Raw genomic sequence first — 26,759 nt, 5'->3', positions numbered from 1 at the left:
GAGCGTAAAGGCTCTGAGTGCTTCTATCCCCACCGGCTCGCCGTTCCCTCGCCCCCACCCCAACAGCATTACCGCCACCTTCCCGCTCTTTACCTGCCAACAGGTTCCTAATTTCCTCAGGGAGGGGGTAAGGAGAGGAGGTGCTGCTGGGGTTGGGCATGTTAGGGAGCGCAGGGCTTGCGGGGAAAAGAACTGCGCTGAAAAGGTGACCGACAGGGTGGGGTTGCGGCTGCGACCTAGATTCAGGCTAGCGGCCCGAATAAGAACAGCGGGGCTATGAGTCGGGACACTGCCGGGCCAGGGCTCACAACAAGGAAGTCACTGAATCTCCGGCGAACAGCAGCTGGACTCTTGGCCCAGCCCCGCCCAGAGGTCGGGGCGGGGAGATGCTTGGGAAGCGGCACGAAGCGCCTGAGGCATCCAACTGCGCATGTGTATCCCTCAGTTTTCCCGGCCTCAGAAGAAAGAGCCTCTGGGCAAGCCACGCCCACCACGCCCTCACGTCCGCCACGCCCACCAGGCCCCACGCCCACCTCCTGCCCAAGGGAAGGAGGAGGTGGAGCCACTGATGGGAAGGGGGCGGACTGAGGCTGCGCCACCTGATCCAGCGTCCGAAGCGCTTTACAGCCATTTTTGGTACTGGTGGCACCACGACTGCTGATTGTTTCTCCAGGATTCCAGAAAATAATGTATCCGTGATACAGATTATATAGAAGTTTTCCGATTATGCCTTCTGTGTAACAGTCAGTGCCACCGCAGTTTAACCCACAAGGAATTTTCTGTTCCCCTTAACTATTATGGCTTTCTTTGTCCGATTGAACGGAGGTAACGAAGTCTCATCTTCCGCCAGTCCTCCCATAGACGCCAGTCTGGATCCGCTCTGGAGCGTGCCTTGTGATTGGCTCTTACATTACTTTTCTACCTAATTCATAATCTTGGGGTGACAGATTTCCCCCACTACAAGGAAGACGGGAAGTTCTAAGCACTGCCTTTGGCAGGAAAATGCAAACAAAACAAAACTGAAGGCCAAATAGACATAGGCACCACTGTCCATCTACAAGCATCAAAAATAAAATTGCTGGTGGTGATTAGTACAATAAAATTATAAAATCTGCTCACTCCAACTTGACCATTTAGTCAACAAATACCTATTGTCTGCTGTCTGTAAAGCTTCTTGAAAGTTTTCTCTTTAAAAAAAATGGCTTATTTAAAACCTTTAACAGGCATACATTTTGTGCTTCCCAGATACTGCATTTTTTAACAAATTGAAGGTTTGTGGCAACCCTGCATCAAGCAAATCTATGGGCGCCATTTTCCAACAGCATCTGCTCACTTCATGTCTATGTCACATTTTGGTGATTCTCACAATATTTCAAATTTTTTCCATGGTGCTCTTTGAAGTTACTATTATAATTACTTTGGGGCATCACAAACAGCACCCATATAAGACAACGACCATAATCCATAAATGTGTGTGTTCTGACTGCTCTACCAACCATACCTTCCTCCATATCTCTCTCTCTCGGGCCTCCCCATTTCTTGAGACACAACAATGTTGACATTAGGCCAATTAATAACTCTATAATGGCCTCTAAGGGTTCAAGTAAAAGAATCACATCTCTCACTTTAAATCAAAAGCTAGAAATGGGGCCAACCGCGGTGGCTCACGCCTATAATCCCAGCACTTTGGGAGGCCGAGGTGGGTGGATCACGAGGTCAAGAGATCAAGACCATCCTGGTCAACAAGGTGTTGACCAGAACATAAATGTGTCTTTGGGAGACTGAGATGGGCAGATCATGAGGTCAGGAGATCAAGACCATCCTGGCCAACATGGTGAAACTCCATCTCTACTAAAATACAAAAAATTAGCTGGGCATGGTGGTGTGCACCTGTAGTCCTGGTACTCAGGAGGCTGAGAAACCTGGGAGGCAGAGATTGCAGTGAGCCAAGATTGTGCCACTGCACTCCAGCCTGGCAATGGAGCAAGACTCTGTCTAAAAAGGGAGAATATAAAAGTGTAAGGTGAAGCAACAAATGCTGATAAGAAGCTGCAGCAGGTTATCCAAAAGATCTAGCTAAAATAATTGATGAAGGTGGTTAGAGTTTCAGTGCAGATGAAACAATACTATTGGAAAACAATGCCATCTAGGACTTTTACAGCTCAAGAGTAGAAGTCAATGCCTGGCTTCAAAGCTGCAAAGGACATGCTGAATCTCTTGTTAGGAACTATTTCAGCTGCTGACTTTAAGTTGAAGCCAGTGCTCATTTACCCTTCTGAACATCCGAGGGCCCTTAAAGATTATGATAAATCTACTCTGCCTGTGCTTTATAAATGGAGCAACAAAGCCTGGATGACAGTACATCTGTTTATAGAATGATTTACTAAATATTTTAAGCCCACTGTTGAGACCCACTGCTCAGAAAACAAGATTCTTTTCAAAATATTACTGCTTATTGACAATGCACCTGGTCACCCAAAGGCTCTGGTGGAGATGTACAAGAAAATTAATGTTGTTTTCATGCCTGCTAATACAGCATCCATTCTGCTGCCCATGGATCAAGGAGTAGTTTCAATTTTCAAGTCTTATTTTAAAAATACATTTCATGGCTAGCTATGACGGGTCACACCTGTAATCCCAGCACTTTAGGAGGCTGAGGCAGGAGGATCACTTGAGCCCAGGAGTTCAAGATCAGCCTGGGCAACATAGTGGCACCACATCTCTACAAAAATTAGAATAATTAGCCAGGTATGGTGCTGTGTGCCTGTAGTCGTAGCTACTCAGGAAGGTGAGATGTAAGGATCCCTTGGGCCAAAGAGTTGAAGATTACAGTGGGCTATGACTATGCCAGTGAACTCTAGCTTGGGCCACAAATGAGACCCTATCTTAAAAAAAACAAACTATAGGGCTATCGCTGCCATAGATAGCCATTTCTCTAATATATCTGGGCAAAGTAAATTGAAAACCTTCTGAAAAAGATTCACCATTCTAGATGCAATTAAGGATATTCAGATTCATGGGAAGAGGTGGAAATGTCAACATTAACAGGAGTTTGGAAGAAGTTGATTCCAACCCTCAGGGATGACTTTGAGGAGTTCAAGACCAGTCGAGGAGGTCACTACAGACATGGTCAAAATAGCACAAGAACTACAGTTAGAAGTGGAGCCTGCAGATGTGACTGAACTGCTGTAATCTCATGAGGAGTTGCTTCTCATGAACGAGCAAAGAAAGTAGTTTCTTGGGATGAAATCTACTCCTAGTGAAGATACTGTGAATACTGATGAAATAATAAGAAAGGATTTAGAATACCACATAAACTTAGTTGATAAAGCAGTGGTTGGAGAGGATTGACTCCAGTATTGAAAGAAGTTCTACTGTGGGTAAAATGCTAGCAAGCAACATAAATCTTTCATGAAAATAAGAGTCTATCAAGGCAGCAAATTTCATTCTTGTTTTAAGAAATTGCCACAGCCATCCCAGCTTTCAGCAATCACCACCCTAATCACTCAACAGCCATTCACATTGAAGCAAGACCATCCATCAGAAAAAAAGATCACATGCTGAAGACTCAGATGAGCATTATATCATTTTTTAGCAATAAAGTTTTGGGGGTTTTTTAGAGATGGAAGTCTCCCTATATCGCCCAGGCTGGCCTGGAACTCCTGGGTTCAAGGGATCCTCCCACCTCAGCCTCCTGAGTAGCTGGGACTACAGGAATGTACTGACATGCCCAGCAGCAATAAAGTATTTTTAAGTACGGTATGTTAGTTATTTTTCCAGACATAATGCTACTGCATACTTAATAAACTACAGTAAACATAATGCTTTTATGCACTGGGAAACCAAAATATTTGTGTGACTCACTGTATTGCAATAGTTGCTTTACTGGGTTGGTTTAGAACCTAACCTGCAAATCTGTGAGGTATGCCTGTTTGTGTGTGTGTGTACTCATGTATTAAATATATGTGTGTGTATGTGTGTGTGTGTATATATATATATATATATATATACAGATTTATTACATTCAAGTACCTGTTAACCATTAAAATCCCTCAAAACTTGGTGTGGAACCATCAAGGAAAATGAAGTCACTGAAATCCCTGAAGAACACAGAATAGAGGCTGATGGAGGAAGGCTTCAGACAGACACTGACTACGCAAAGCATTTAGTGAGTATCCACTGTGTATTTCTCTTAGTAGAAATACCATGGACAACATGAGTCATTGAGATGCCCTCCACCAAACCCTCCATCTCTGCTTGGCTAGGCACAACATTTTCAAAACCATGCAAATGTCAGCTTCTGAATTAAGCCTTCACTTAGATTTCCCTTGGTAGTTAGTGGCTCTTTCCTAGAAGTTACTATTATATTTTAAACATTGTAAATTGTTTATTCCTCAACCCTCCAACCTTCACTAGATCAACCAGCTTTAGTTTGCATTAAAATTGTAGAGAGAACCTATTATATTGTGAATTTTCAAGTCCCGTCCCCAGAGATTCTGAGTCAGTCTTTTTATGGTGGGACCTGAGAATCTGCATGTTAAACAATCCTTGGCTGGGCATGGTGGCTCACACCTGTAATCCCAGCACTTTGGGAGGTCAATGCAGGTGGATTGCCTGAGCTCAGGAGTTCAAGACCAGCCTCAGCAACATGGTGAAACCCCGTCTCTACTAAAACACAAAAAATTAGCCTGGCATGTTGGCATGCGCCTGTAGTCCCAGCTACTCGGGAAGCTGAGGCAGGAGAATTGCTAGAACTCAGGAGGTGGAGGTTGTAGTGAGCCAAGATCGTGCCACTGCACTCCCCCCTGGGCAACAGAGTGAGACTCCACCTCTGAAAAAAAAAAAAAACCCAAAAAACCAACAACAACAAAAATCCTCATAGGTGAATGCAAGACATCATAAAATTTCATTTTGAGAATCACTTTGATACTTCTCAGTTCCTACAGGGCACAAAATTTGTTATAACTTATCTTTCATCCTCAGCTGGAATCCTAAACCTAACACAGAATAACAACTTTATTAATATTTCATCAAAAACACTTCAGACAGTCTAATAAAAAATTAGAAAGTCAAATTCAGTATGACATTTTTGTGTAATTCTCTGAGATAAAAGTGAACTAATTATAAAAGGAAAAAATAGAGCATTTTAGAGTATATATCTTGCCTCTCAAAACAAAGACAAAAACTTTATGATTGAAGTAAAATATGCAAAAATAACAACAAAAAAGACACCCTCACAAACAAACCCATTCCCCAAAATGGAATCTGAAATTTCTACCCAGATTTTAAAATGTGATGAATTATAGAACGAGCACTGAAAATTAGAATTGTTTTTGGTGGCGGTAATAGTAAATAAATAGTCATTTTATAGTATAAGTCTTCCAACTTCAAAGAATTGAAAACTGTTTTTCTTAAGCTACAAAATTATCTTCCCTCCTAAAGAAGAAAACAACTATTTCATGGACATTTTATGTTAGGGAGGATTCTTCCTCCCTTTACAGTTATCACATATAATTCTTTGTCTTGTCACATTTTTTATTAAACCAGGCCTCAAAACGTCCCAATCCTTTGTTTCCTTCTGATAGAACTGAACCTTTTTTTTTTAATTCCTGTGTCTCATTTATTTATTTATACTCCACTCATTCCACTAAGGAATTGAGGTGATTTGCTTTTGTATCAAATAGACAGCTTTTTGGAGTGGATCAAATGGACAGTGTCTACACTGCTCATTATGACAAGCCATTCTTGTTAGTGAGCGACAGGAAACTATTAAGATTACCTTAAAATATATAGCATCTCATAGTCCAAATAAAAAAGGCAATAACAGAAAATGGACTTTTTGTGTGAAACATATTTCCCCTATTTAAGAAGCCATTCTCAGACACAGGTCCATGATGGATTCACTTGGGCAGTGCTTTGTATACTCTATCATTTTTACTGTTTATTGTTAAAGTTATTGAAATTGATTATAAGACAGGAAGTGTAATAAAGAGAAGTTAGGAGAAATACATTCTTATGTCTCTTGTTTCCATAACAAAAAACAAGAAGTAAATCAAATTATACTTTACATTCTTTAAACTAGTCATATAAGGTTAAAATAAAAGAATAATAAATTGAACTTTAAAACTCAACCTAAGAGAGGCAGTGGCCTCCCTACCATTCTGCAAGGGAGAGACTAGACTCTGATAAAATCTTATGATTTATCTTCCCAAAAGTAGATCCTCTAGTTCAAAGACATATGTATATATCCCTATAACTGTATTTAACTGCTTTCCTTATGTTCTTCAAAATTAGCTTGGGGCACTGAATAAGTGTTTTCCCACAGGCCTAGGTTTAAGAGAAGCTAAATGAGCACTGAGGAAAAACAGAAAGGAGACCAAAACACAATTTACTTTTCTCTCCCTCTCTTCATTTTTATTTGGCTTTCATAGGCATGTGGAAGAAATATTACATCTATACTTAGGCATTATATTAGCTATCTCTTGCTGCATAACAAAATTAAGCAGATTAAAACAAACTGTTTCTCACAGTTTCTGGTGTTTGGGAATCCATGAGCAGCTTAGCTAGATGATTCTGGCTCCAAGTCTCTCATAAGAACTCCAGTCACCTAAACACTTGACCACGGCTAGAAAATCTGCTTTGATGATGGCTCATCTACAGGACTGTTGACCAGAGTCCTCCATTCCTCTTTGTTAGAAAAAGGCCTCACTTGTTCACAACATGGACTTCTCCACAAGGCTGCATGAGTATCCTCATGATATGACAACTGGCTTCCCCAAAGCAAGTAATCGACAAGACAGAGCAACCAAGACAGAAGCTGCAATGTCTTTATGACTTAATCTCAAAAGTGACATCACTTTACTGCTGCCATATTTAATTGGTCACTCAGACCAAGCCTGCTGGAAAGGTGGAAGGGACTACACAGGCTGTAGGTACCAGGAGGCAGAGATCATTGGTGGCCACATTGGAAGCTGGCTATCGCAGTCGTCCCTCTGACCCCCAATATTCACATCCCTCCCACATGCAAAACACACTCATCCCACCCCCACAAAACCACTTGTAAAGTCTCATCCTATTATCACATAGGCTCAAAGTCCAGAATCTCATCATTTAAATAAAACTCAGGTATGAATGATTCTCTTCTGGTTTAATTCCTTAAATACAGTTCTTTGAGTACAGATATCTCAAACTAGAATAGAAAGTATACAAAGATCACTGGTTCAAAGCAATTCTGAAGCCCAATCAGGAAAATCTGGTAAGTTATTTGATTAGGACACAATTCTGTTCTCACGTGGAAATAACTTTTCTTTGGCTCTTGGTTCTTCCCTCTGAGCCATCCATCTTTTTCCATGAATGGTTGTGTAATTTTCTCAACCTGCTTCCTGTCAATACAATTGAGTGGGGTTAAAAAGATCTGTTGTCATTTTGTACTGTCACTGTCCCAATTCTCTATCAGTCAAGAAGAAAATCAGAACTACTAGAATGAAGTTAGAGATAGAAAGAGATATATATGGCAATTTGTTGCAGAGATTAAACCCTACCCAAGTACAAAAGCTGGTTAAACTGTCTCTTTATATAGGCAGTTATCTTTGCATCTCAGGCTGGAGCTCAAAGTCCACAGAGCAGGGACTCGGAAAGGGAACATGGAGGAACTTCATGACAAGCTGGTAACCGGAAGTATAAGCCATAGTTCATGAGCACAACCTGAAATACAAGTTAGCTCTCACTTGATGGCAGGGATGTCCTTCAGAAGCCAGAATCCCTCATTACAGAGCTAAAGGCACACACTTGACTCAAGAGTCAGAGAAGCAGAAAGAGAATCCAACAGAAAATGAAGCAATGAAGTGAGCCAACCAGTAAGCAACAATACATGTGAATTATAAAATGAGTGCTGCTTCATTTCTGCTCTCCAAATCTCACACAAGAATATATTTTGTGGCCTAGCCTGACCAGAAACATGCAGAAAAGGGGAATCTAGGAAATTTAGGTTGACAGTCACCAATCATGCACTTGTACTATCATAAGTAAAATGTGGATAAAATAAATGAAGCAATTGGGCTGGGCACAGTGGCTAACGCCTGTAATGCCAGCACTTTGGGAGGCCAAGGCAGGTGGATTACCTGAGGATGAGTTCAAGACCAGCCTGACCAATATAGTGAAACACAGTCTCTATTAAAAATATAAAAATTAGCCGGGCATGGTGGCATGTAGCTGTAGTCCCAGACACTCGGGAGTCTGAGACAGAAGAATTGCTTGAATCTGGAAGGTGGAGGTTGCAGTGAGCCAAGATCATGCTACTGCACTCCAGCCTGGGCGACAAAGTAAAACTCTCTCAAAAATAAAATAAATTAAGCAATTGAAATTGCATTTATATTGCAGCCTAATCCATCTAAAAAAGTGTAAAATCTATTGGCTCTCAGGTTATCTTGTAAGGACTCTTTTAATAATTTTTAGAAATAAAGATTTGTTTTCATTTTCTAAGTTATTATCCTTCTCTTCATTTGAATCTTCCACGGATAGTTGGTAGAAGTTTATCATTGCGTGGCAGTCAACGAGAAAAAATATTGTCACTGAAATTCATATGAAGTCATTTACCCTGAAAAGATGTGACATAGAACCCACCAGAACCAAAGGTACTGATAGATGCAGTTCACAATTTGAGTTTTTAGGTCATAATTATTATTAATCTTATTAGTATAATTTACTAAGTTAGCAAGATTTGCTCTCCATCTCATTTGCATGCAAACACACAGTCATGCCTCACTTAACAACATAAACTCTGAAAAATGTATCATTATGTGATTTTGTCATTGTATATGTCTATGTCATCATAGAGCATATGTACACAAATCTAGATCTATAGCCTACTACACATCTAGCTAGATGGTATTGCCTATTGCTCATAGGCGATAAACCTGAATGGCATATTAATGTACTGAATACTATGGGTAATTGTAACACAATGGTAAGTATTTGTGTATCTAAACATAGAAAAGGTACAGTCAAAATAGAGTATTATAATCTTATGGGACCATTGTCATATACGTGGTCCCTCATTGGCCAATGTCGTTATGTAGCATACGACTGTACTCAGGCACTTTGCTGCCCTGGTCAATCATTTTAATTTAAGAGTAAGCAATTTAATATGAACTAGATTTGAGTAATTAACATAATGCTGTACATCTTTAGGGTTCTACAAATTAGGAATTAGGTGAGAACTATCTACCCTATTCCAGACTTCTCAGAGGCTACCTGGTTCCCTGCCCAAGCAGCAGCCCTCTTCTCCCTTTAACTGAATTGATTTCCTTTATCTAAGATTCTCAGTACTCAACCATTAGAAAGTCAACTTTCATGATAATCTGGCTCTGATCTTTTATTCTAGCTCTAGTAACTGAGTTTCTCCTGCCTGGTTCGGAGACCAAATCCTTTCCGTACTTTTTTTTTTTTTTTTTTTTTTTTGAGACGGAGTTTTGCTCTTGTTGCCCAGGCTGGAGGGCAATGACGCGATCTCGGCTCACCGCAACCTCCGCCTCCCCTGCCTCAGCCTGCCGAGTAGCTGGGACTAAAGGCGCGCTAATTTTTGTATTTTTAGTAGAGACGGGTTTCACCTTGTTGACCAGGATGGTCTCACTGTGCTTATTTTTAATAAAGGGACATATTTGTCTTGATTACATCTCGGCCTCTTGGACTCTGGTACTGCCTTACTCTTAGTCTTAATTTATAGGCTGCTGTTATATTCTACCTGGATCTCCAGAGAAGGGATGGGCCCAAATCCCATTCTTGCCTTTTATTACTTATCAGGCTTAGTCCCCAAGGTGTACGTGCACTAGGAACAAGCCAAGAAAATGCTCATTCTTCATCACTATCTAAAATTTAACGCAGAATCCCTTCTCTTTATGTGAATTGTTTTGCTAGTACTCTATGGTTTGATGAAGTAACCCTGAACTGTGAGCACATGCATAAAAAGACAAAAACTTTTGATTTTCTCCCTTTAATTCTTATTATCAAAATCTCTACTTTCCACCTCAGAGGCCCAATTGAGTGATCCTAAATATCTCATTTTTATTCTTGGTTCATAACAGAGTTGAGAAAAGTTGTCCTTGAGCTTCCTAAGGGGAGAAATGTGAACTGATAGATGACAGTTCACAATTTGAGTTGTTAGGTCATAATTATTATTAATCATAATAATGATTAATCTATATTAATGATACAACTTAATTTTCCCCAATCTACCCCACTGCTAAAGATGACCTCCTGCACTCCTTGAAATTTTACCAATTAGAGAGAGAGTGGAGGGGTAACTATCTTCCTTTGTACTTTGTTCTATGTTGGTTTGAGAAATCATCTTTAATGATTTAATACCTGGATTTAATGGTTTAATACCTGGCTTAAGCACACTATGGCTTTGGATGAAAGATAACTGAGATAGGATTTCAACATTTAAAACATTAAAAGGGCAGGCAGGCTGCATCAGCCTTCCAAATAATGGTTTCGGGAATAGCAGTGTAAAGCAAGCAAGATGCTCATGGTCACATGTTATGCTGTGTGCCCTGTTCTCTCTTTCGGATAGCACTGATCCTCACAAAATCCTTATCAACATTTAATGAAAAGACAGTCTCCTAGAAGAATAAAACTGAAAAACTTAGCTGAATTATTAATTAAACTTTGCAGGATTCACACTTGGCCTCTGAATCATAATTTATTCTATAAGAACAATTTACTGAATTTTTGTACCACTGCCCATATAAATTGTTTTGTTACAGGAATTTTATTTTTGTTATTGTAGCTATTTAAATAACATTAATATAGATGAAACATGATTTTTAAAATATACTTCTAGAAATCATTTTATAGCTAAAGAAAAAAAATACCTCCACTTGCAGTGAGCTGAGATTGCACCACTGCACTCCAGCCTAGGCAACAGAGAAAGACTTCATCTTGGAAAAATACAAAACAAAACCTCCACTAGGTTGGCAAACTTTCTAGAACATTAAATAATTAAAAACGGGTCTAGATATCTTTCTAGATATGTAAAGACAAAATAGTAAATTGTAACCAGAATCCTTCCTATTATTATAGCACATCTATTCTCACTAGGCAATTCTGAAATACCAAGCTGTCTTCAGCAACAGTAATTCAGTGGGTTTGTGCTTAATATATTCATGAAGGGCTTTGATGGATTTGATAACCATAAGCAGCTGTTAACATTAAATTGCCATTTAATTTTTTTCAGTGACTTTCAAAGTTGTCAATATTAAACAGTAGCATCTTACAAATGACTAAGACCAATATGAGTACAATTACACAAGATTTAGGCTGGGCACGGTAGTTCATCCCTGTAATCCTAGCATTTTGGGAGGCTGAGGCAGGTGGATCACTTGAGGTCAGAAGTTGGAGACCAGCCTAGCCAACATGGCAAAACCCTGTCTCTACTAAAAATACAAAATTAGCAGGACATGGTGGTATATGTCTGTAATCCTAGCTACTCAGGAGGCTGAGGGACAAGAATTGTTTGAACCTGGGAGGCGGAGATTCCGTGAACCATGATTGCACCACCGCACTCCAGCGTGTGTGACAGAGCAAGACTCTGTCTCAGAAAAAAAAAAAGATTTAAAAGGCTCAAAATTCTTCCTTTTTCTATAGTGTCCCACTACTAGGCAAAAGAAAAACACGCAGACACATAAACACATTTTTTTGAGACGATTACACTGTTGCCAGGCTGGAGTGTAATGGTGCAATCTTGGCTCACTGCAACCTCTGCCTCCCGGGTTCAAGCAATTCTCCTGCCTCAGCCTGCAAAGCAGCTAGGACTACAGGTGTCTGCCACCATGCCCGGCTAATTTTTTTTTTTGTATTTTTAGTAGAGACAGGGTTTCATCTTGTTGGTCAGTTGCTCTTGAACTCCTGACCTTGTGATCCACCCGCCTCAGCCTCCCAAAGTGCTGGGATTACAGGTGTGAGCCACCACACCTGACCTAAGATACTTTTATTTAAATAATTTGGATCTCAACTCTTCCCCTTTCAGTTCTTCTTTGTTGAATGACTAGTTTAGTGTGGTTTTATGTACTGAATTTTGGAAAGCAAAGCAAGTCAGCACTGTTGACATCTACCCAGTCTTCACAATTTCTGAGCTGCCACAGACATGTCTACAGAACAAGAGAAGACATCAAGAATTAATGCAATTTACCATTGATGTGCTTTGCTGTCCTTCAGTCCATTTTTTCAACATTCTAAAGACACATTGAGGTGTATTGAGAACCTAGCTTCCTTCCTGTTTAGTTCTTTGCTTTGACCTTAAAACTGTTATCACTTCAAACATGATGCCTCCCCTAGGAACCCATATATAAGAGAAAAAAAATCACTGACAAATCCAGTTCCTTTCCAGCCAGCTTGCTTTATATTTCTACAAGCATTTGCTTTAACTTTTTAAATAGCTACCTTAATTTTTTAGAGGTAAAAAATTATTTTTATATTTTATGTAATGCAATGAAAACATAATTTTTAAAATCTAGAATAATTACTTAACTTGCTAGAGCGCAAAGGACTTCCTGAAGTATCCCCAAACTGCTTTCATTGTAATTGACTGCTACACATTAAAGGAGGATACTCTTTTTTCTTTTTTTCTTTCTTTCTCTCTCTCTCTTTTCTTTCCTTTTTCTTTCTTTTCTTTTCTTTTGAGATAGGATCTTGCTCTGTTGCTCAGGCTGGAGTGCAGTGGTAAAATCATGGTTCACTGTAGCCTTGGCATCCAGGCTCAAGGGAGCCTCCCACCTCAGACTCCTGAGTAGCTGGGACTACAAACTTACATCACCATACCTAGCGTTTTTGTTTTTTTTTTTTAATAGAAATGGAGTTTTACTATGTTGCCCAAGCTGGTCTCCAACTCCTAAACTCAAGTAATCCACTTGCCACAGCCTTCCAAAGTGTTGGGATTACTGGTGTGAGCCACCAGTAATCACTTGAGTCCAGGAGTTTGAGACTAGCCTGGGAAACACAATGAGACCAACACAATGAGACCTCTACAAAACATTTAAAAATTAATTGAGCATGGTGGCACATGCTTATTGTCCCAGCTACTCAGGAGGCAGAGGTGGGAGGATTGCTTGAGCCCGGGAGGTTGAGGCTGCAGTGAGCTATGATTGTGCCACTGTACTTCAGCCTGGGAGATACAGCAAGACCCTGTCTTCAAAAACAACAACAACAACAAAAAGAGATAGAGAGAGAGAGAGAGAAGATAGACCTGAATTAATAGAAAGCATTTCTCATTTTCATTTTCACATATCATTTCTTAACTTAAAAAATTAAAAGCTAATATTAAAAACAATAAATTTTGACACATGAATTACTGATAAGACTTTGAATTTCATGCATTCAATATATTCACATTCTTGATTTGTAATAAGTAGAATCAGTAGCAGTGTTACCCGAAGTGTAATCTATTGACAGGTACCAATTCACAACCTATTTGTTACCAGAACAGGAAAAGATGAGTGTAGAAAGCCAGAACAGTCAGAAATGTTTTATAACAATTTGACACAGTTTCAGTATTTCTTACTGTCTTTTACAAATGTAGCAGTCAGCAAAAATTAGAAACAACAAAAAATAAATGGTCCTTCATCAAAAATAGCTTGAGAAGCACTGGTATAAATTACTAAAATCAACAGATACTAACAAAGCTTAGTTAAACTAATAGTTTTAAACTCTTTCCTACTAAATTATATTTTTATAATCAGAAACACAATACCTATTATGACTATAAAATCAAACTGAATATAATAGAAAGAATTAATCAACTTAGTGTCACTTTTTTTTTACAATGCTATGATCAGGAATACAATTCCTAGATATGAGAACAAAGTTTGCATCTTCTTCTCATATGTATCCCTAACACCAAGCACATTCATAAATTAAGTACTCAGTAATAATGTATTCAATCAATGTCACAGTAATGTAGATTGGTCATCATGAGTAAGTAAATCAAATCTTTGCCAGTCAACTCAACCATAGAATGACTTCAAGTTCCATCTCTTCCTTGTGCCCTTCCCTTCCTTTTTGGGGGAATGTCTATGGGCTTTACATGAACTGAGCATGAAATTTAGCTTCCAACTCTCTGCCTAGAACTTCATATATACCTGGCACTTAGCAGTTGTTAAGTGTTAAATGTATGATGAAAAAAATGTTATCTAGCACTACAATAACTATAAGTGAGAGATAAGATTATGAAAAAGAAAAAATCTAAGATCTCAGTTGTATCAATGATTGCCACAAAAATTAAGCATAACAAACTATCTAAAAATTCACTGATTCAAAAGAACAATAATTAATTTGTAGAGATCTGTGGATTGGCAAAGGGTTAACTGATTCAGGTCAGGCTCAGCTAGGGCAACTCAGCTCTATTCCACATGACTCTTGTCTTGGGCATGTTCTTCTCATAGCAATAAGAGAAGTACAAGAGAGCAGGCCCAATCATACAAGCACTTCTCAAGCTTTCAATTTTATCATAACTACCAACATCTCACAGGCCAAAGCAAGGCATGTGGTCAATTCCAGAGCAAGGGGTGGGGATACAACTTAACCATTTTGGGAAGGTACTGCCAAAATTTCTGGAAAGGGTATGGATGTAAATCCTATTTCTTGGTAGGGAGTGAAGAGTTGGAATAATAATCCAGTCTGTCATACTGCAGTAGGCAGAAAAACATGACAAAGATGTCCTTATCCAGATTCCCAGAACCTGTGAATATGTGTTCTTATATAGCAAAAGGGATTTTGTAGAGATGATTAAATTAAGGATTTTGAGAGAGGGGGACAATACTGGATTATTCAGGTAAGCCCAATGTAATCTCAACGGGCTTTATAAAATGAAGGAAGGAGGGTCAGAGTCAAAGAAAGAGATGTGATGACAGAGACAGAGAGCTTTTATAATGCTGTGCAACTGGCTCTGAAGATGAAGGAAGAGGCCACAAGCCAAGGAAGCCAGGCAGCCTCAAGAGCTAGAAAAGGGAAGAAAACAAATTATCTCCTGGAGCCTCCAGAAAGAATGCAGTCCTAGTAACAACTTGATTTTAGCCCAGTGAAAACCATTTCAAACTTCTGACTTCCAGAACCGTTAAGGTAATACATTTGTGCTGTCTCTAAAGTTCTTCCTGATAGCCAAAATTGTTTCATTTTTTTCCTTATCTATGCTTAGCATAAAATTTCTCTAGATGGAATTCAGAAACATTCCAAACCACTAGGTTTGTGGTAATTTGTTACAGCAGCAATAGTAAACTAATACACATACCTACAAAACCTATAAACTGAGTAAGATTTCTAAATAATCAATAGAACTATCATATGTAATTATACTACCAAATAAACACCATTTTAGTTGATAGGATTGTTTATAGAATATATATTAAGGTTTATGACTTATTAATGTAAGTAATTGTTAAGCATTTCTTCATTCATCAAGTATATATTACATGAACAAAATTACTGAGACCACCAACCCTAAACTCTTGGCTTGACTAATGAGTATAGTTTGACAACCTCATATTTACAAAGCCAATAACTCCAGCCTTGATGAACTTCCCTGAGTTTCTTCATATCTTCAAATTCATGCTGATCTGCCTGCCAATCTGCTTTTCAGAGCTTACCATCCACTCACTAAACTTTTTAAAACCTAGTACTCATATTTATCTCCTCAATGAGACTCTGAGGTCAGAGGGCCTTATTTCATTTGTGATTAGTACGGAAATCTCTAAAGTTTTTCCTGACTGCCAAAACAATTTCATTTTTTTCTTATCTATGCTTAGAGTAAAATTTCTCTAGATAGAATTCAGAAACATTCCAAGCAAAAAAATATAATTTTTAAAACTGAATTGTACAGTGCTTACTTGGGAAACTTTTAAAAATTATGTTGTGGTTTTATAAAATGCTTAACAGCAGGCCAAGCTTCAGCCTTTGCAAAGGCTTAGCTTTCTAAAAAATACTCAGGCTCATTCTGCCAAGTAGCTTTGAACTTTCATTGCAAATTATTTTCAATTGTTTATTTTTAATAACAAGTGCCTTTGAATGCATTACCTATATTATGCTGATTCTCTGGAAAAATTCTACTTAAGAATTACCATCTGTCCAGTAAATGTAAGTTATCCAGTTTAATGATAGTGATTCCTATTATTGCATCACACACTCATGGAACAATCTTTTATTATTTCTACTACTCGTGAAATCTCATCTATAGGAACTTAATACTGGAAATTTTCAATACTACATTTTCTGATGTTGTGGGTGTTTGCTGCCCTTATATGATTGCTTTAAGTAGCAACAAGTCATAAAACCATCATAAAACTCAGATTAAGCAGACGTTCTTACCAACAAGTTCCATAGTTATTTGAATACATGTAAATAAAGGTCTGCTCCTAAAATTTATCTTCTGATCAGCTTGAATACATCTTTTTTTCTTATTACTTTAACATCTTTTTCATTTGTGGAAACATATTCAATTGCTTCTATTTTCTTTTTTTTTTTTTGAGTCGGAGTCTTGCTATGTCACCCAGGCTGGAGCGCAGTGGTGCAATCTCTGCTCACTGCAACCTCCACCTCCCGGATTCAAGCGATTCTCCTGCCTCAGCCTCCCAAAGAGCTAGGATTATAGGTGCACATCACCATGTCTGGCTAATTTTTGTATTGTTAGTAGGGACAGGGTTTCACCATGTTGGTCAGGCTAGTCTCGAACTCCTGACCTCACGATCCGCCTGTCTCAGCCTCCCAAAGTGTTGGGATTACAGGCATGAGCCACTGTGCCTGGCCTCAGTTGCTTCTTCGTACTGATACATAGTCATAAAACATACAATAAATATGAACCATTTATTGTTTCTCTACAAATACTCCTGTTTTATTAAAATGGTATTGCCAACTTCCATAGCACTAGTTTCATTTAAGTAAATAAGTACAGTAATAATTTTCAAAATAGAAAATTTTGGTCAACTCTTGATGCAAATGCAAGTTATTTGAATAAGGTCAGTTAGCCATAACCTCTTTTTTTTTCTCCAGTGGAACTACTCAATTAAGATTGTACTTCTCATTGAGTTTTATATATGAAAAAGGAAAACTACAAGACTACAGATAAAGTTCTGCAAAAGCTGCTATTATCTGGGTGGTGCACACATGTACACTAATTATAAAAAGGTTTTTTTTTAGATAGGTTCTCACTCTGTCACCTGTGCAGTGTACAGTGGTGCCATCATGACTTACTGCAGCCTTGACCTCTTGGGCTCAAGCAATCCTCCCACCTCAGCCTCCCCAATAGTTGGGACCACAGGTGCCTACCACAATACTTGGCTTTTTTTTTTCTTAAGACAAGGTCTCACTATGTTGCCCAGGCTGATCTCAAAATCCTGGGTTCAAGCGATCCTCCCAGCTGAGCCTCCCAAAGTGCTGGGATTTCAGGCATTTCTATATTTCTATTATTATTTCATTTAGAAAAATACTGCAAAAACTAGTGTTGTGTGTTTTGTAACCACATTGAGATCCTCTCTAGAAATAAGTAAATTGGGAAAGTAAGATTCTTCTCTGGGAATTAAACCAAGAAATTAATACATAAAAGGGTGACAGTAGATGTATGCAACCACCTAAAAGAGGCAGAATAGGCTGAGCACAGTGGCTCACACTTGTAATCCCAGCACTTTGGGAGGCCAAGGTGGGTGGATTACCTGAGGTCAGGAATTTGAGACCAACATGGCCAACATGGTGAAACCTCATCTCTACTGAAAATACAAGAATTAGCTAGGCACCGTGACACGTGTCTGTAATCCCAGCTACTTGGGAGGCTGAGGCAGGAGAATCACTTGAACTCAGGAGGCAGAGGTTGCAGTGAGCTGAGTTCATGCCTTTGCAATCCAGCCTGGGTAGCAGAGTGAGACTTTGTCTCAAAATAAATAAATAAGTAAAAATAAAAGAGCCAGAATATCTGTTCCCTTTGTTTAGAAGACTAAGCTTTAACCTTATTAAATATGGAGACCTATAATCTCAGCCATGAGGTCAGCTATAAAAGTACAGAAAAGAGAGTCACACAGGCAAGCACCGATAGTGTTCATCCAAGCACTATTTAAGGAGGAGGGAGTGTTAGCCAGGAGTCTTTCCTTTAATGAAGAAAACAAGCTTGTTTATAAGCATATGGGAATAACCTCATTGAGAAGAAGACATTTAAAATATTTAAGATATAGGAGAGAGAAGGGATAACCTATAGCATAGATCTTCTGAGAACATAAGAAATGCTAGGATCCAAAGCATAGGTGAAGATATAGACCTTGCGTAGGAAGAAAGACATTCCTTCTATTGTAACTTGAGGGAAGGAGACCAGAATACGTGTGGACATAGATGGGTTTGGTATTAGAAAGTTGAGAGAACTTCCATGAGAAGGTTTCTATATTGTCTGAGAAGTAGGCCGTGAGATCACCTACTGAGTATTGAGGTCAAGAAAAAAAAGAAGGTAGGAAAGAGGGGAAAGTGGAGGTTTGATTTTTCAAATGTTTACTAAAGATTAGCCTAGTAGTAGTAATATCTTTCTCTTCAACTAACTTGTGACTAACACTCGATTAATTTGACTCAAGAAATCAGAAATGGGATATTTTTATACCAATATAAAAGCGAAAGTGCTGTTATTATGTTATAAAACAAAATGACTATTTATGCACTACTTAAATGTCAATTTAGACCCATTTGATCTAGGGTAGTTTAACTCTGATGTTCCTCTGTTGATTCCCATCTGGATCACCTGTTCGTTACTGAGAGTGGGGTATTGAAGTCACCATTTTGATTGCATGGCAGTCTATTCTCCCTTTAGGTCTATTAATGTCTGCTTTATATCCTTTGGTGTTTCTGTGTTGGGTGCATAGATATTTACAATTGTTATATCCTCTTGCTGGATTGACCCCTTTGTTATTATAGTGAACTTCTTTAACTCTTTTTTTTTCTTTTTTTTTTTCACCATCAGAGTGGTTGGCATTCATCATCACTTTTTTAACTCTTTTTAAAGTCTAAATTGTAGTCTATTTTATCTAAGCATAGCTACTCCTGCTTTTTTTGGTTTCCATTTACAAGGACTTTTTCCATCCTTTCATTTTTAGTCTATGGGTGTTTTTGTAGGTGAAGTGGGTCTCTTGAAGGCCACATATGGTTGAATTTTATTTATTTATCTATTCATCCACTCTGTCTTTTAATTGGATAATTCAATATATTTACATAAATGTAATTATTGATAGATAATGACTTATTACTGCATTTTGTTACTTGTTTTCTGGTTGTTTTGTTAACTTCTCCCTTTCTTCCTTTCTTACTGCCTTCTTTGTGTTTAAGTGATTTTCTCTGGTAGTAAGTTTTATTTTATTTCCTTATTTAATTTTTGGAGACAGGGTCTTGATCTGTCACCCAGGCTGGAGTGTAGTGGCACAATCTCAGCTCACTGCAGCCTTGACCTCTCAGGCTCAGGCAATCCTCCTGCCTCAGCCTCCTAAGTAGCTAGGACCACAGATGTGCACCATCACACCTGGCTAATTTTTGTATTTTTAGTAGAGATAAGGTTTCATCATGTTGCCCAGACTGGTCTCAAACTCCTGGGCTCAAGCAATCCACCTGCCTTGACCTCCCAAAATGCTGAAATTACAGGTGTGAGCCACCATACCCAGCCTCTGGTAGTATGCTTTAATTCATTGCTTTTTATTTTTAGTGTATTTATTATAGGTTTTTTTTCTTTGTGATTACCATGAGGCTTACAAAAATATCTTATAGATATTACAACTTATTTTAAACAAATGACAACTGATCTTTAATCACAAAGAAAAGAACTGACAAATAAAGGAAAAACTAATTAACTCCACACTTTAACTTCATTCCCCTACACACACATTTTGACTTTTTGTTGTCTCTATCTGTGTATTTTATATTGTCTGTGTCTTAACATGTTGCTGTAGCTAGTATTGTTTTTGATAGATTTGTTATTTAGTCTTCATACTAGATTTATGAGTGGATTGCATTCCACAATTACAGTGTTAGAGTATTCTGAGTTTGTGTACCTTCTTTTACCAGTGGGTTTTATACCTACAAATGTTTTCTTTTTGAACATTCATGTTTTTTCTTTCATACTGAAGAACTCCCTTTCTTAGCATTTCTTGTAAGACAGGTCTGGGGTGATAAGTTCCCTCAGCTTTTGTTTGTCTGGGAAAGATTTTATTTCTCCTTTATGTTTGAAAGATAGCTTTCCTGGGTACAAAATTCTTATATGGCACATTTTTTTTTTTCAGCACTTTGGATATGTTGTCCCACTTCCTCCTGGACTGTATGGTTTCTGTTAAGAAGTCTGTTGCCAGATAAATTAGAGCTACCATATTAGTCCATTTTTACACTGCTGATAAAGCCATACACGAGACTAGGAAGAAAAAGAGGTTTAACTGGACTTACAATTCCACACGGCTAGGGAGGCTGCAGAATCACGGTGGAAGGCGAAAGGCACTTCTTACATGGTGACAGTTAGAGAAAAAATGAAGATGATATGAAAGTGGAAACCTCTGGTAAAACAATCAGATCTCATGAGATTTATTCACTACCATGAGAACAGTATGGGTGAAACTGCCCCCAAGATTCAAATTATCTCCCACTGCATCCCTCCCATAACACATATGAATTATGGGAGTACAATTCAAGATGAAATTTGGGTAGGAACACAAAGCCAAACCATATCAGCTACTTTATATGTTATTTGCTTCTTTCTTCTTGCTGTTTTCAGGATTCTCTCCTTGCCTATGACCTTTGAGAATTTGATTATTAATTGCCTTGAGGTAATTTTGAGTTTAATCTGTTTGGTGACCTCTGCCCTTCCTGTACCTATATATCTATATCTTTCCCAAGTTTGGGGAAGTTTTCTGTTATTATTTCTTTGAATAAGCTCTCTACCCCTTGCTCTTGCATTGCTCCCTCTTGAATACCAGTAATTCTTAGATTTCCTCTATTGGGGTAATTTTTTATATCTTCATTCCTTTTCATATGTTTTCCTTTTTTCTCCTTGACTGTGTATTTTCCAATAGCCTATCTTAGAGCTCATTAATTCTTTCCTCTGTTTGATTCATTCTGCTGTTGAGAGATTCTAATGAATTTTTTAGTTCAGCAAATATATTTTTCAGTTCTAGAATTTCTGTTCCCTTTTTTTATCATTTCAATTTCTTTGTTAAATTTCTCTGACAAATTTCTTAGTTGCTTTTCTGTGTTATTTTGGAGATCACCAAGTTTCCTTAAAACTGCCATTTTGAATTCTTGATCAGAGAGTTCACCTATCTCTGTCTTGTTAGGCATGGTCACTGGCTCTTTGTTTTGTCCATTAGGAAAGGTCTTGGTTCTCTATTTGCTATTGTTTCTTGTGGATGTACATCCATATCTTCACACTGAAGGATTACCTACCTATTCTAGTCTTCTCTGTCTGGCTTGTTTTGGTTTCTGCTGGGTATGTTTGCTTAGAGGATTCTTTGTAATATACCTATTGAATACCTTTTTTGCTGCAACGCTTTCTCCTTTTTGGCAGTATATGTCACTAAAGCCCAGGTTTGCCATGGCTCTAGCAAACTTTGAATCATTGCCGAATCATTGTCCTTCACGGATGGAGGAGGTCCCAAAGGGGATATCCTTGCAGTGTGGAAAGGCTGCCTACTAGTTCATGCCTAGGTGATCCATGAAACATACCTCATACAGTGGGGTGCTGCTGAATAGCCACTCTGATCTAATGTCTCTTTTGGCCAAGATACAGAGCAGTTTCCCAGTCTGGGGATGCTAGTCCCACCTCCTGCCTTTGTCTCTGACTGTCCTCATGAATTTCACCTGTTCCCCCTCCTACCCCCAGGAACTTGCAATACTTTCCATGGATTGAAGCAGGCAAAGGAACTCAAGATGGTGGGAAAGCTGGTTGTCCACCTGGATCTAACTTTTTCCAGTGTAGCAATCATGAGTTGAGGGAAATTTTCCACATGCTTGGTGCCCAGAAAATCAAGGGAAGGGCATCATGGATATAAAAGTTAAATTCTCTTAGTGTCTACATGGAGTTCATCACTTCTGTGAACCTCCAGGAACTGTCTCATTCTTATATTTCACTTCTGGAATACAGATGGTAATAATCTTAGTGCTATATATTTATTTTTATTTTTTATTTATTTTATTTTATTTTTTGGAGGGAGAGTCTGACTCTGTCACCCAGGTTGGAGTGCAGTGGCATGATTTTGGCTCACTGCAACATTTGCCTCCTGGATTCAACTGATTCTCATGCCTCAGCATCCCAAGTAGCTGGGATTACAGGTTACATGCCACCACTCCCAGCTATTTTTTTTTTTTTTTTGTAATGTTAGTACAGACAGAATTTTACCATGTTGGCCAAGCTGGTCTCGAATGCCTGGCCTCAAGTGATCTGCTCCCTTTGCCTCCCAAAGTGCTGGGATTACAGGTGTGAAGTGACATCACCTATTCACAATCTCTTGAGGACAACTTGCACTAATTTGTATCTATTATAATACGTATATTTATTTTATTTCATTATAGAATGATAAAAATAAGTAGTACAACTGGGATAAGAACTCAGGCCTCGCTCTGCATTTTAACAGTATTGTAAGCTATGTTTTTTTACTTACTATGATGTTTATTTTTGTTTGTTTTGCTCTTTATATTGTCCCCCAAAAAGACACCATGTATTTTTAATCAGATTTTAAGTAAGTAGTGGTTTGTTCCCAATGTGGACTCAACAAGCTTTAAATTTGGTGTATTTAGGCCAGATGCAGTGGTTCATGTGGGTAATTCCAGCACTTTAGGAGGCCAAGACTGGCAGATCGCTTGAGGCCAGGAATTCAAGACCAGCCTTGCCAACATGGTAAAACCCCATCTCTACTAAAAACACAAAAATTAGCTGGGTGTGGTGGCACAAGCCTGTAATACCAGCTACTTGGGAGGCTGAGGCAGGAGAATCACAAGAACCTGGGAGGCAGAGGTTGCAGTGAGCAGAGATTGTGCCACTGTACTCCAGCCTGGGTGACAGAGTGAGTGAGAGTCTGTTTAAAAAAAAATGGTGTATTTATTGAAGTTAGGTCTGACTGCAAATAGGTCTGACCCCAAGTACAGTGGCTTAAGCAGGATAAATGTTTCTTTCTCCCCATTTTAAAGTCCAAGTAGTCAGTCCAGAGCTGGTATGGTACTCCATGTGCAGAAACTCTAGTTCTTTTTCTCTGGTTCCTCCCCAGGCAGAAATATGAAGGTGTGTCAAAGAAGAGTGACAAAGAGCATGTGCTTTCTCTTAAAGAGAGCTCTCAGCCAGGTGCAGTGAATCATGACTGTAGTCCCAGCACATTGAAAGGCCAAGACAGGCGGATCACCTGAGGTCAGGAGTTGGAGACCAGCTTGAACAACACGGTGAAATTCTGTCTCTACTAAAAATACAAAAAAATTAGCTGGGTATGGTCGTGGATGCCTGTAATCCCAGCTACTCAGGAGGCTTAGGCAGGAGAATTGCTTGAACCTGGGAGGTGGAGATTGAAGTGAGCCAAGATCGCACCATTGCACTCCACCCTGGGCGACAAGAGCGAAACTCCATCTCAAAAAAAAAGAGGGCTCACAAGCTGTCAGGCTCTCAACTCCACTTATATCTCTTTGGCCAGAACTTAGCTACATGGCAACACTAGCTCAAAGGATTCTGGGAAGTGTTTATTTGGGTAGTCTCAGGCCCAGCTAAAAATTCTATTTGTCTGGAAGATGAGGAACACATATTAGGGAATAACAAGAAGTCTGCCATAGGTGTTGAATATGTTTCTTCTTGTTGAATAACAGCAGACATAAACAGAGCTATGCCAACACTAAGCTCTAAAATCCTATAAAAGTTATTCAAGATGAAAAGAAAACTTTTAGGGACTAGCTCTACCTTCTGTTTGCCACATGCCACTAACACCTTGTTAATAGCTTGTATGTTACAAAGTCTATTTCTTTGTTTCTCTGTTTGGTTTGATAAAAGCTTTCTTCACAGGTTTAATTATAGCATTTTCTGAATTGAGATTAGCAATCTATTTCAAGCTCTATATAATGGGAAAATTAATTTACATCTATTTTTTTAATCTATGCCAAGAGTCTCTGAAGTGAGTTTGCAAATTAAAAACACCAAAAAATAATTGTCTTAAGAGAGAAAAGTAATAGTTTTTCCTCACTGATTATAAGGCTCATGGCTGAGACCCCTACAATAAAAGACAGATTAAAAAGAGAAAAGCCTGCAAACGTATTTAACTTTTACATCAATTACACAAGAGCCTTCAGAAATGAATACCCAGACTGGGTGAAGTGGCTCAGGCCTGTAATCTCAGCACTTTGGGAGGCTGAGGCAAGTGGATCACTTGAGGCCAGAAGTTCAAGACCAGCCTGGCCAACATGGTGAAACCCCATCTCTACAAAAAATAAAAAAATAAAAAATTTAGCCAGGCGTGGTGACCTGCACCTGTAGTTCCAGCTACTCAGGAGGCTGAGGCAGAGAATCACTTGAACCTAGAAGGCAGAGGCTGCAGTGAGCTGAGATCATGCCACTGCACTCCAGCCTGGGCAACAGAGTAAGACTCTGCCTCAAAAAAAAAAAAAAAAAAAAAAAAAGAACACACAAAAAATTAGGGAAATCTGTGTAGTTGTATGGACTGTTGTGCAGAAATATGATTGAGGGGAAAAAAGGATGTGGAAATAAACTGGGGGAAATTTAGCAAAGCCTGTGTATTCATACTCTTTTCTTTTCTGTGTCTCTGTATTTTTATTCCTTTCCTTTGGGTATATGGAAGACCCCTCTGGAATGAAGGTCTTATGGCCTGCTTTAGGAAAAGTTCAGATAATTTCTTTTATGGCCTGCTTCAAGGGAGAAAGGTGAGAGACAGTCAAAGAGGCCTTCCTGCTTCAGCTGCTTTCTCAAATGCCAAGGTGCCATATTTTGAGGTAGTGTGTTCTGAACCCTGTCATTGTTATTGCATTATCTTAAAAGCCCTTAGGTTTGGGATCCACTCTCCATTAGCTAAGAGCAAGCCATTATAGGATCAACTGAATTACTAAACAAAGTGTATTAATCTAACTTTAAATGAGACTGAATTGATCCTTTACATATTCTTAATAGAATCTAACATATATTTGAATTTATTGTGCAAAATAATTGAATGAAATAGCATTTGTTTGGAAAAATACCTTATTTTAAAATGGAAAAAAGTTATAAAGTTTTTGTATGAAAAATTAAACCAGTGCTCACTAATGAAGGGTGATTTAGTCTTTCAGTAAACTCAAAGTTAAAGCAGAATCTTCCAGTATAAAGTATTTTCAGAGGACAAAATCAAAGCAGAGATTTAAAATATTTTAATATTGCAATATTTCAAAGTCTGGCCCTTTCTTAAGCTGCTTTTAATTTTTTTTCCTCTTCCCTCAAGTTTTTTCCAGTACTTCTTATAATAGTAGAAGCTTTAGGAAGGTTTCTTAAAACTCATTAATGAAGATTTTGAAGTAGTTTTTGCTCTGGATCTTCTTGTTCATCTCTCTGGCATCAGGAGTTGCAGTAAAACTTGATAAAAAAAATCTAAGATAGAAAGACACAGTCTTTTCAGGGTTTCTTGGAAGTGCTTTTAAAATGGCCAGAAGCATTTTAATTAGAGCTATTATGTTTCATATTCAGGATGCAAAATATATATATTTATGTTGAAACTGTTATCGTGGCACACTGAGCCATCAATATATTACTATTCTAAAATAAAAATTAAATGTGAACTATATAACTGATCAGTCTTCAGTTGCTGTGAGGAATATAGACAAACATTAATAATTCACTTACTGTTAGAGCATTCCTACTTTTAAAAGGTGTGGTACTCTTTATTTTTAATTATTTAATTTAAAATGCTACATAACATGAGCATTTTAAATGTTCAAAAAAAACAGACTGGTATCAAGTGAAAAGTGAAATTGCCTTTCCCCTTCTCTAACATTATTATTCTAAATTTTAATAGATATTTCCAAAATGTCTTTTAAAAGGTTTGTACTAATTTACCTTTCAGTGTTCTTAAACATAGTTATAAACAAATGCACTTAATAAGTTGTTATTCATTTGCTTAGAGCATTTCCATGGTTATTGGTTATTAATCTAATTTAGCCTCACAGCCTTCCTATGAGATAAAAATATTCTTCCAATTTTACAAACTTAAAAACAAAAATAAAGAGACTTTAAGGTGCTCAACAGTAATTTAATGGTGTGCTAGGAATTGAATTGAAACTTCCTATCTTGTGTAACATTATCTAGTTAATGGCTATACTCCTGGGCTAATAAGTAAAAAAGAAAAAAAAAGAAAAGATTTGAATATTGAGAACCTAGTGGGCATCAAATATCGCTACCATTCAGGTCATCTAATTTGTTCTCTGACTTAGAGTAAAAATCACATTTATGATGAATTTGGTATCCTTTTTATATATGTGTCATATGGGACTCATTAGATAACAGCTAGAAAGACAAATAAAAGGCATAGAAACTGGAAACAATGCAATTCCTGTATTTTAGAGATTCTGGGAAATGCTTTATCTTGAGTTTCATGTCTCATCATAGAATCTCCATGGTACCTGGGTAGCCATTGTGTCTAGTTGTGCATTATTACTTGAGAGACAAAAAAGCACCTCTGGTGTAGACAGTTCTGACTCTGGAAAGTTCAGTCCTGACCTCAGCAATGATAGTCACTCTGCAGAGTATCCAGAAACTAGAT

At 38.2% G+C, this 26,759-nt stretch overlaps 1 protein-coding gene across 12 annotated transcripts in view; it reads right to left on the bottom strand.

Moving 5' to 3' along the window:
- Window positions 1-26,759, bottom strand: part of SKAP2 (src kinase associated phosphoprotein 2) — a 432,987-nt gene that overhangs the window by 214,783 nt on the left and 191,445 nt on the right. For 8 of the 12 annotated variants that reach the window (XM_054237143.2, XM_078342519.1, XM_078342518.1 and 5 more), the window contains exon 1: window positions 94-320. The exons of the other annotated variants lie outside the window; for them this stretch is intronic. In XM_054237143.2, the coding sequence (XP_054093118.1) occupies window positions 94-160 (67 nt within the window). In that variant the 5' untranslated portion in view covers window positions 161-320. Of the gene's footprint in view, window positions 1-93; window positions 321-26,759 lie in introns of those variants that run through there. 12 annotated transcript variants of the gene reach the window in all.

The sequence above is a fragment of the Callithrix jacchus genome, chromosome 11, assembly GCF_049354715.1.
Source record: "Callithrix jacchus isolate 240 chromosome 11, calJac240_pri, whole genome shotgun sequence".
Taxonomy (NCBI): Eukaryota; Metazoa; Chordata; class Mammalia; order Primates; family Cebidae; genus Callithrix; species Callithrix jacchus.
This window is presented reverse-complemented; position numbering and strand designations above follow the sequence as displayed.